At 38.5% G+C, this 11981-nt stretch overlaps 1 protein-coding gene across 1 annotated transcript in view; it reads left to right on the top strand.

Annotated features, from left to right (window-relative positions):
- The window catches only part of LOC133632652 (dynamin-1-like), a 24941-nt gene extending 12960 nt beyond the window's left edge, over positions 1 to 11981 (top strand). Inside the window, exons 13-23 of the mRNA XM_062025207.1 lie at positions 1744 to 1795; positions 1861 to 1872; positions 1927 to 2040; positions 2242 to 2351; positions 3750 to 3861; positions 3948 to 3959; positions 4255 to 4422; positions 5636 to 5722; positions 5784 to 5938; positions 6010 to 6177; positions 11151 to 11981. Coding sequence (XP_061881191.1) covers positions 1744 to 1795; positions 1861 to 1872; positions 1927 to 2040; positions 2242 to 2351; positions 3750 to 3861; positions 3948 to 3959; positions 4255 to 4422; positions 5636 to 5722; positions 5784 to 5938; positions 6010 to 6177; positions 11151 to 11172 — 1012 coding nt within the window. The 3' untranslated portion in view covers positions 11173 to 11981. The remainder of the gene's footprint in view (positions 1 to 1743; positions 1796 to 1860; positions 1873 to 1926; positions 2041 to 2241; positions 2352 to 3749; positions 3862 to 3947; positions 3960 to 4254; positions 4423 to 5635; positions 5723 to 5783; positions 5939 to 6009; positions 6178 to 11150) is intronic.

Raw genomic sequence — 11981 nt, 5'->3', positions numbered from 1 at the left:
TGTAAAAAAAAAACTTGAATGGTCTGAATGACTTGAAATGGTTGGTGTTGAAATTTTTCAAATCGGTGGAGAAATGTTGAAGTAGTAACATGTGGAATTAAGAAATGGAATGATCGAATTCCTGGAATTTTGGGAAAACCGGGAATTTTTCCAGATGAAAAAACAACTTTGTTTTTTATCCTAATTAAGAGGAATGTTTTGACGGTGGAACGCTTGAAATGCGTTGAAAAATGTGGAATGGGAATTTCAGAATAATTTGGGAATTTCGGGAAAAGCGGGAATTTTTTTGAAAATGGTAAAAAAAAAAAAAATTTAATGAGTTGAAATGGTTGGTGTTGACATTTTTCAAATCGGTGAAGAAATGTTAAAGTAGTAACATGTTGAATTAAGAAACGGAATTACGGAATTCCTGGAATTTTTCCAGTTAAAAAAACAACTTTGTTTTTTGTCCTAATTAAGAGGAATATTTTGATGGTGGAATGGTTGAAATGCGTTGAAAAATGTGGAAGGAGTAGTTGCCAGAAAAAAGGGTGGAAATAGGGCATTGAAAAACCAGGAATTCTGGAAAATACTGGAATTTTTTTTAACTTGGAAAAAAAGTCGTTTAAATTTCCAGGATGGTGGAATGTGTTGAAGGTGGAATGCTTTGAATAGGTTGAAAAATGTGGAAATGGTGGAAGTTTGAAAAATGGCCAATTCATTTTGAATGGGAAAAATGTCTGGGAAAACCTGGAATTCTGGGAAATCTGGGAATTTTTGGAATTTGACAAGGGAAAGCCCCGCGATTCCCGAATAGGCTGAACAGTTTGAAGTTGGAACGCTTGGAATGGGATGAAATATGTGGAAGGTAGAAGGCGCCAAAATCTGGAGAAGAAGAAGAAGTTGAATAAATAGATGAATGTTGGTGTAGAAAACATATGTGAGCATTCACACTATAATGATATGATAATAGTATAATATGATGATTAATGTGTGTGTCATGAGATGATAATAGTATAATATGATGATTAATGTGTGTGTCATGAGATGATATATGAGATGATATGATAATAGTATAATAGGATGATTAATGTGTGTGTAATGATATGATGATAATATAATAGGATGATTAATGTGTGTGTCATGATATGAGATGATATGATAATAATATAATAGGATGATTAATGTGTGTGTCAGGATATGATAATAATATAATATGATGATTAATGTCTGTGTCATAATATGATGATAATACAATAGGATGATTAATGTATGTGTCATGATATGATGATAATAATATAATAGGATGATTAATGTGTGTGTAATGATATGATAATAATATAATATGATGATAAATGTGTGTGTCATGATATGATATATCAGATGAGATTATAATAATATAATATGATGATTAATGTGTGCCATGAGATGATATATGAGATGACATGATAATAATATAATAGGATGATTAATGTCTGTGTAATGATATGATAATAATATAATAGGATGATTAATGTGTGTGTCATGATATGATAATAATATAATATGATGATAAATGTGTGTGTCATGAGATGATATATGAGATGACATGATAATAATGTAATAGGATGATTCATGTGTGTATGATATATGAGATGAGATGATAATAATATTGTGTGTGTCATGATATGATACAGTACATGAGATGATATGATAATAATATTGTGTGTGTCATGATATGATACAGTACATGAGATGAGATGATAATAATATTGTGTGTGTCAGTGCTCAGCAGAAGAGCAGTCAGGCCAACAAGAAGAAAGCCAGCGGGACTCAGGTGAGTTGGGTCATGTGACCTGTGGAGCCACACCTGGCGTTGACGCTCACCGCTTGTGTTGACAGGATGAGATCATGGTGAGTGCTTCCTCAGGTCGATGACGTCATCACGCCCACACACCTTGCCCACAGGTGATCCGCAAAGGCTGGCTGACCATCAACAACATCAGCATCATGAAGGGCGGAGCCAAGGAATACTGGTTTGTTTTGACCGCGGAGACCTTGTCCTGGTACAAAGACGACGAGGTAACCAGCACACACACACATACATATATACATCATCATTATAATAAATATTACATTATTCATTGTTTTGTACCACTAATAACTTTTGGTTTCTGTTTCACTTTGGGTTGGGTGAGTTTGGTTACTTAGTCATTTGATGGATAGATTATGGTGAAATATGACTCCTAGACGTGTTGTGATGAGTGTGGTCGCCCCCTGCAGGAGAAGGACAAGAAGTACATGCTGCCTGTCGATAATCTCAAACTCAAAGACATCGAGAAGAGTTTCATGTCCAGCAAGCACATTTTTGCTCTCTTCAACACCGAACACAGGTCAGTGTGTGTGTGTGTGTGTGTGTGTGTGTGTGTGTGTGTGTGTGTGTGTGTGTGTGTGTGTGTGTGTGTGTGTGTGTGTGTGTGTGTGTGTGTGTGTGTGTGTGTGTGTGTGCGTGTTAACACGCTAACATTCCATTAAAGTTCAAATTGATGAAAACGCTCGCATGTTTATGTTAGCATGTTACAATGCTAGCAGTTATCATGCTAACGAGATAGTGTCAATTAGCAAAATATTGGACTCTTTCTCACATGTATATCTGCAAAATTAGCTAGAAGTGTGACATGGTGCTGTCAACATGCTAACATTACATAAAACGTATAACATACAACTAAAATGCAAGCATGTTGTCATTATATGCTAACATGCCTACTTTCAGTATGCCAACAGGTTAGCATTAAAATACACCATTTACACATTTTCATTGTATTTGGACAAAATTGGGGAAAATGCTAGCATTTTTATGTTATGCTAACCGTTTTTTTGCTAACCAGATAGCATCAATTATCAAATTGTTTGATTCCTTCTCACATGTATACTTTCAAAATGAGCTAAAAATCGGACATGATACTGTTAGCATGTTAACACACTAACATTCAATTAAAGTTCAAATTGATGAAAACGCTCGCATGTTTATGTTAGCATGTAACAATGCTAACAGTTATGCTAACGAAATAGTGTCAATTAGCAAAATATTGGACTCTTTCTCACATGTATATCTGCAAAATTAGCTAGAAATGTGACATGGTGCTGTCAACATGCTAACATTGCATAAAACGTATAACATACAACTAAAATGCAAGCATGTTGTCATTATATGCTAACATGCCTACTTTCAGTATGCCAACAGGTTAGCATTAAACAACACCATTTACACATTTTCATTGCATATGGACAAAATCGGGGAAAATGCTAGCATTTTTATGTTATCACGCTAACAGTTTTTATGCTAACCAGATAGCGTCAATTATCAAATTGTTTGATTCCTTCTCACATGTATACTTTGAAAATGAGCTAAAAATCGGACATGATACTGTTAGCATGTTAACACGCTAACATTCCATTAAAGTTAGTAAGATTGAGTAGAAAATGCATGCTGATGTTGTATGCTAACATGCTTACTGTCAGTAGCATTAAACAAGAAAATGTACACATGTTTGGTGTATATCAACAAAATTGGGGGGAAATGCTAGAATGGTGATTTTAGCATGTGAATGGTTAGCATGCTAATGAGTATTTAACTCTTATATACCTGCCAAATTGGTTGAAAATCTAACATTTTAGCGTTAGCATGCTAACTTAAGAAAGCACCGAGTGAGGATATTAATGTATGAATTTGGCCCAAATGTTAGCATGCTAGCATGTTAGCATAACATGGGTGTCGGTGTACATTTCAGGAACGTGTACAAGGACTACCGCCAGTTGGAGTTGGCCAGTGAGTCCCAGGAGGAGGTGGACAGCTGGAAGGCATCTTTCCTACGGGCAGGCGTGTACCCTGAACGCACCGTGGTACTCCTTCCTCATTAGCATAATTGCAATATGTTCCTCTGATGGCGTCACACCTTGAATTTTCTCTTCTTCTTCTTCTTCTGCAGGATAAAGACAAGGTGAGTCCTCGTGGCTCGCCCGGGAGAAGCGCGCCGATTTGACCGGGTGTTGTCGACGTTTGGCACGGACGCCCAAAATCGTTCCCCGGGACGCTGTCTTGTTAGCATGCTTCTTGACCGGGTGTTGTTGATGTTTGGCACGGACACCCAATCGTTCCCCCCCGGGACGCTGTCTTGTTAGCATGCTACTTGACCGGGTGTTGTTGATGTTTGGCACGGACACCCAATCATTCCCCCCCGGGACGCAATCTCGTTAGCATGCTAGCTGCTAACAGGTGGTGGTGTGCCGTTGCAGGTGGAGGTGGAGGAGTCCAACACGGACGGACAAATCCACAGTCTGGACCCCCAACTGGAGAGGCAGGTGGAGATCGTCAGGAACCTGGTGGACTCCTACCTGTCCATCATCCATCGCACCATCAAAGACCTGGTCCCCAAGACCGTCATGCACCTGATGGTCAACAATGTACGACTCCTAACCTAGCAAAAAGGCAGCATTTGCATGTTAGATGTGTTGAAGTGTGATGATAACTAACCAACAGAAATGAGATCGCTCCCAACAGTTCACAAATGCTCTTAGCCGCTAGTTGACTTAGCAAATGCCTCACTGAACCCCGTGAGATTCCACCAAAACATCTGGTCGTACATGCTAGCATTAGCTTGTAGCTAAAAAAAATTTTTTTACAACCATCGGAATGAAGAAAGTGAGTAAGATTGAGTAACACAGGGTAGAAACTTTGCTAAAATGCCAGCATTTTAATATTAGCATGCTACCATGCTAACAAGATAACGTCAATAAACAAAATACGTGACTTGTGTGTATAGCCTGCAAAATTAGCTAGGATGCTAACAAGTTCACATTGCAATGCTAGCACTAAGTAACAATATAAGTGACTTTTATTATAAAAAAAAGTGACTTAGATAAAAGAAAAAAAATCATAGCATGCTAATGTTAGCATGTTAACAGTTAGCATTCAAAGAAGATAGCGTCAATCAACAAAATACCTGACTCTTACGTGTGTTCCTGCAAAGTTGTAGCTTAAAAGATAACACGGTAATGTCGACATGCTAACATGCTAACATTAAAACGCTAGTTAACTTGCGGTAAGTAACGCCGTAAGTTATTTCTAAATGTATACAAATGAATTACGAATGAAATATTAGCATGCTAATGTTAGCATGTTAACAGTTAACATGCAAAGAGGATAGCGTCCAGTAACAAAATACCCGACTCTTACGTGTATTCCTGCAAAGTTATAGCTCAAAAGATAACACGGTAATGTTAGCATGCTAACATGCTAACATTAAAACACTAGTTAGCTTGCAGTAAGTAACGCTATAAATGACATTTAAATGTATACCAATGAACTAGGGAAAAAAATACTAATGTTAGCATGCTAACAGTTAGCATTCAAAGAAGATAGCGTGAAGTAACAAGCTATATCACTCTTAAGTATACGTGCAAAATTAGCTAAAACGCTATATCGCGTAGGATCTGTCTCTCGGCTAATTGTTATACTTTAGGTTGCGAGCATAAGTTTGGGTGACTAAATGTGGCTAAAATGCTATCATGTTGACGTTAAACGTGCTACCATGCTAACGAGGTAGCATGAATGAAAAGGGCTGTTCGACTTAAGTGATGTCATCATTATGACAAGGACTTCCTCTCGTCCAATCAGACGAAAGACTTCATCCACTCCGACCTGCTGGCCCAGATTTACTCGTGCGCCGACCAAAACACTCTGATGGACGAGTCCCAGGAGCAGGTAGCACCTCGGCCGAGCGCCGCCCGTGTGCATCTGTCCTCAAGCGTAGCGTATCCCTCAGGCTCGGCACCGCGACGACATGTTGAGGATGTACCACGCCCTGCGCGAAGGTCTCCACATCATCGGCGACATCAGCACCTCCACCGTCACCACCGGCATGCCGCCGCCCGTGGACGACTCCTGGCTGCAGGTGACGGGCGCGCCGTCGGGCCGCAGGTAGGACCGCACGCACGCACGCCGCCGCCGCCGCACGGTTGCTGGGCAGTAAAAGACAAACCCCACTGTAGGTCTCCCATGTCCAGTCCCACGCCGCAACGTCGGGCACCACCACCCGGCCCCCTGCGCCCGGGCGGTCGGGCCGCACCGGGCGCCCCCTCAAGACCCGCCGTGTCGCCTGACCCGGGAACGTCCGCCCCGTCTCGGCCCAACAGAGGACCGCCACCCGGGGTTCCCAGGTAGCCACACAGTGCTAGCAATGCTAACTCCATGACGCTGACGTCGGTACAAGGAACAAGAGAAACCAGTTATTCCGTAAAACTGTTTCTCATTTCAACATGTTATTACTTCAACATTTTGTCCACCGATTTGAAAAATTTCAACACCAACCATTTCAACTCATTCAGACCATTCAAGTTTTTTAACATTTTCAAAAAAAATTCCCGCTTTTCCCGAAATTCCCAATTTTTTGGGAAATTCACATTTAAATGAATTGGCCATTTTTCAAACTTCCACAATTCCCACATTCTTCAACCCACGTTCCACCATCCTGGAAATTTCAACTTCACCTTTTCAAAGCTAAAAAAATTTCCAATATTTTCCAGAATTCCTGGTTTTCCAAAGCCCTATTTCCACCCTTTTTTTCTGGCGACTAGTCCTTCCACATTTTTCAACGCATTCCAACCATTCTACCGTCAAAACATTCCTCTTAATCAGGACAAAAAACAAAGTTGTTTTTTGAACTGGAAAAATTCCCGAAATTCCAGGAATTCCGTAATACTATTTCTCATTTCAACATGTTATTACTTCAACATTTTGTCCACTGATTAGAAACATTTCAACACCAACCATTTCAACTCATTCAGACCATTCAAGTTTTTTACCATTTTCAGACAAAATTCCCGCTTTTCCCGAAATTCCCAATTTTTTGGGAAATTCACATTTAAATGAATTGGCCATTTTTCAAACTTACACAATTCCCACATTCTTCAACCCGTTGCACCGTCAACACATTCCACCATCCTGGAAATTTCAACTCCACCTTTTCAAAGATAAAAAAAATTCCAATATTTTCCAGAATTCCTGGTTTTCCAAAGCCCTATTTCCACCCTTTTTTTTCTGGCGACTACTCCTTCCACATTTTTCAACGCATTTCAACCATTCTACCGTCAAAACATTCCTCTTAATCAGGACAAAAAACAAAGTTGTTTTTTCAGCTGGAAAAATTCCAAAAATTCCAGGAATTTTGTAATACTATTTCTCATTTCAACATGTTATTACTTCAACATTTTGTCCACTGATTAGAAAAATTTCAACATCAACCATTTCAACTCATTCAGACCATTCTAGTTTTTTACCATTTTCAAAAAAAATTCCCGCTTTTCCCGAAATTCCCAATTTTTTGGGAAATTCCCATTTAAATGAATTGGCCATTTTTCAAACTTACACAATTCTCACATTCTTCAACCCGTTGCACCGTCAACACATTCCACCATCCTGGAAATTTCAACTTCACCTTTTCAAAGATAAAAAAAATTCCAGGATTTTCCAGAATTCCTGGTTTTCCAAAGCCCTATTTCCACCCTTTTTTTCTGGCGACTTCTCCTTCCACATTTTTCAACGCATTTCAACCATTCTACCGTCAAAACATTCCTCTTAATCAGGACAAAAAACAAAGTTGTTTTTTCAGCTGGAAAAATGCCCGAAATTCCAGGAATTCCGTAATACTATTTTTCATTTCAACATGTTATTACTTCAACATTTTGTCCACTGATTTGAAAAATTTCAACACCAACCATTTCAACTCATTCAGACCATTCTAGTTTTTTAACATTTTCAAAAAAATTCCCGCTTTTCCCGAAATTCCCAATTTTTTGGGAAATTCACATTTAAATGAATTGGCCATTTTTCTAACTTACACAATTCTCACATTCTTCAACCCATTGCACCGTCAACACGTTCCACCATCCTGGAAATTTCAACTTCACCTTTTCAAAGATAAAAAAAATTCCAGGATTTTCCAGAATTCCTGGTTTTCCAAAGCCCTATTTCCACCCTTTTTCTGGCGACTTCTCCTTCCACATTTTTCAACGCATTCCAACCATTTTACCGTCAAAACATTCCTCTTAATCAGGACAAAAAACAAAGTTGTTTTTTCAGCTGGAAAAATTCCCAAAATTCCAGGAATTCCGTAATACTATTTCTCATTTCAACATGTTATTACTTCAACATTTTGTCCACCGATTTGAAAAATTTCAACACCAACAATTTCAACTCATTCAGACCATTCAAGTTTTTTACCATTTTCAAAAAAAATTCCCGCTTTTCCCAAAATTCCCAATTTTTTGGGAAATTCCCATTTAAATGAATTGGCCATTTTTCAAACTTACACAATTCCCACATTCTTCAACCCATTGCACCGGCAACACGTCCCACCATCCTGGAAATTTCAACTTCACCTTTTCAAAGATAAAAACAATTCCAGGATTTTCCAGAATTCCTGGTTTTCCAAAGCCCTATTTCCACCCTTTTTTTCTGGCAACTAGTCCTTCCACATTTTTCAACGCATTTCAACCATTCTACCGTCAAAACATTCCTCTTAATCAGGACAAAAAACAAAGTTGTTTTTTCAGCTGGAAAAATTCCCGAAATTCCAGGAATTCCGTAATACTATTTTTCATTTCAACATGTTATTACTTCAACATTTTGTCCACCGATTTGAAAAATTTCAACACCAACCATTTCAACTCATTCAGACCATTCAAGTTTTTTACCATTTTCAAAAAAAATTCCCGCTTTTCCCAAAATTCCCAATTTTTTGGGAAATTCACATTTAAATGAATTGGCCATTTTTCAAACTTACACAATTCCCACATTCTTCAACCCATTGCACCGTCAACACATTCCACCATCCTGGAAATTTAAACTTCACCTTTTCAAAGATAAAAAAAATTCCAGTATTTTCCAGAATTCCTGGTTTTCCAAAGCCCTATTTCCACCCTTTTTTTCTGGCAACTAGTCCTTCCACATTTTTCAACGCATTTCAACCATTCTACCGTCAAAACATTCCTCTTAATCAGGACAAAAAACAAAGTTGTTTTTTGAACTGGAAAAAGTCCCGAAATTCCAGGAATTCCGTAATACTATTTCTCATTTCAACATGTTATTACTTCAACATTTTGTCCACTGATTAGAAAAATTTAAACACCAACCATTTCAACTCATTCAGACCATTCAAGTTTTTTTTCACCATTTTCAAAAAAAATTCCAGCTTTTCCCGAAATTCCCAATTTTTTGGTGGGGTTCACAGGTAGCCACACAGTGATAGCAATGCTAACTCGGTGACGCTGACGTTGTTCGCAAATTTCTGTGTTGGAATGTGTTGACTTGGTCCGAGAAATGGGAGAAACTTATAACAAATGGCTAGCATGCTATCGTTAAATGCTAACAGCACGCTAACAAGTTAGCATCAAGTAACAAAACATATGGCCCAGCCACACTGGCCCACCGTTTGGGTCGATGAACCTCACTCCCTGACAACCTTGATTGCCCGGGCTTTTAGCTCGGTAGTTAGCACGCTCGTCTCTAATGCGGACGACCCAGGGTTGAGTCCCGTGCGGAATGGAAAAGGCTACCGTGAGGTTTAGCAGGGGGAGTGCACAAAGGGCCGCCAGTGTGACTGGGCCATGCGTATGTAGATAAACCTTATTTACGGCGGTTAGCGTGCTCGTCTCCCATGCGGACAACCCGGGTTCGAATCCTGCGCGGAACAGAAACCGGCGTGCACTGAACCGCGCGGGTTACATTCATTCTGGCAAAATTGGCTAAAATCGTAGCAATGTCAATGTTAACATGCGACCGCTGACAGTTAGCATGCCAATGAGATAGCGTCAACTACCGAAATATGTGACTCTTACATGTACACATGTAAATGAGCAAAAAGCTAACGTATTAAAATGAGCATGCTAACATGCTATAATTACAACGCTAAAAAGGAAGCATCAGCTTTTAAACGTACGCCTGTGACTTTAGTAAAAATGTTAGCATGCTAAAAAGATGGCGTCAATGAAATATGTGACTCTAAATAAGACTATATACTAACATTAGCATGCTAGGATGCTAACATTGAAATACTAGTAAGACTCCAAAGTCTTTGAAGTCAAGTAAAGATATCAATTACTTTCATATACTTATATTTATGAATTTGTTCAAACCTGTAGCATGTTGACGCTAAATGCTAACACGTTAACATTGCAATGCCAGAAAGGTAGCACCAAGTTACCACATTAGAGATTTTATAGGTAATCCTATGAATTTGGTAAATATGTTATCATTGCTAACGTTAATTGTTACATGCTTACCAATACGCTAACATCAAGTAGCAATGTGTATGCCTGTAACGTTAGCACTTTAGCATTCTAGCTTTTTACTAACATTATAATGCAAGTAAGGTAGCACTAAGTAATGATATCAATGACATTACATGTCTATGAACTTCGTAAAACCTTTAGCATGTTAGCAAATGAAATACTAATATGCTTGCTGTCATTATGTTAACTTTTGAGTGTATACCGACAAAATTTGCTAAAGTGATAGCATGTTAATGTTAGAATGTGATTATGTTAACAGCATGCTAACAATTTACAAACTATATAACAGTTAGGTGTACACCAGTAAATTAGTCAAAGGTTAACATATTATAGTAATGTTAGCATATTAGCATGTTAGCGTGCTAACACTTTAGCATGCTAACATCAAAGGTTAGCATGTTTACTGACAGTATGCTAGCAAGATAGCATCAAATAACAAAATATATAACTTTTGAGTCCGTATCGACAATATTGACTAAACAGATAACGCCAATTAACAAAATATGTGACATTATGAGCAAAAAGCTAACATAACGACTTTAGCATGCTAACATGGTAGCAAGGGAGTACCAAGTACTGATATCAACGACTTTACATGTGTATCTATGGATTTTGTAAAAATGTTAACCTAACAATAGCATGCTAACGTTAGCATCGAACAAAAAATAGGACTTTTGGGTGTGTCCTTGTAAAAAAAAAAAAAGCTAGCATGCTAATGTTAGCAACCCTTCACTCTGCAGGACACTTAAAGGGTTGAATAAAAATATTATGATGGTAAAAGTTGAATTTGTGTGCCAATGATAAAAAGAAATAAACAATAATGATGTTGCATCTTCTTTTAGAATCTCAGTTAGCGACCAGTGACGTGCGACATGTCATCGACCAATGAGATCGCTGCTCACCCTGTGACCCCGCCCCTTTCCCCCGGCATCACAAAGAGATGATTGACAGCACTATTGTCCAGCTGGTGTTGATGTGTTTACACGTGAATCAGGACAAACGCAAGCAAAACAAGTTTGGTCTGACGTGGAAAAGTGTGTTTTCATGTTGTTTGGTGACTGTGACTGTTCAAATGATAACTTGTAACTACCGGTTTGCAATCGCATCCGTTTTATTTTGACGTCTTCCGGGTATCTTATTTTGAAAGAGCCCCTTTGCCGCCATGTGTCACACTGTTGCACTTGACTGACTGCCGGTAAGCTAGCAAAAAAGAGTACAAGGACAGATGTCTGCTTTAAGGTGAGTTTATTTTGGTGTAGTAATGTAGTACAGTAGTACATAGTACAGTAGTCATGTGCGTGAAACGTCATAGTTTTTGTACAAGTACAAAGAGTTATTTATTGTTTATGGACCCTGCTCTGGTCAGCAGGGGGCGCTAGCTAGCAAGCTAACGAGCTAACATTTGCTTTTTAGTTGTTCCCTCTTGAGTCAAGATACATTCAAAAAGATTCATCTTTACAATGTAAAGTTTTTTAAAAATGGTTTGGTATGAATGATTATTCATTCATTCATTCATTTATTGTGTGAATGCTCCAAAACATTCACGCATGTTTTCTACACCAAAATCCATCTATTTATTTCTTCTTCTTCTTCTTCTTCTTCTTCTTCTTCTTCTTCTTCTTCTTCTTCTTCTTCTTCTTCTTCTTCTTCTTCTTCTTCTTCTTCTTCTTCTT

This window comes from Entelurus aequoreus, linkage group LG17 (genome assembly GCF_033978785.1).
Source record: "Entelurus aequoreus isolate RoL-2023_Sb linkage group LG17, RoL_Eaeq_v1.1, whole genome shotgun sequence".
Lineage (NCBI taxonomy): Eukaryota > Metazoa > Chordata > Actinopteri > Syngnathiformes > Syngnathidae > Entelurus > Entelurus aequoreus.
Note: the sequence above shows the minus strand (reverse complement) of the source record. Positions and strands in the feature narration are given on the sequence as shown.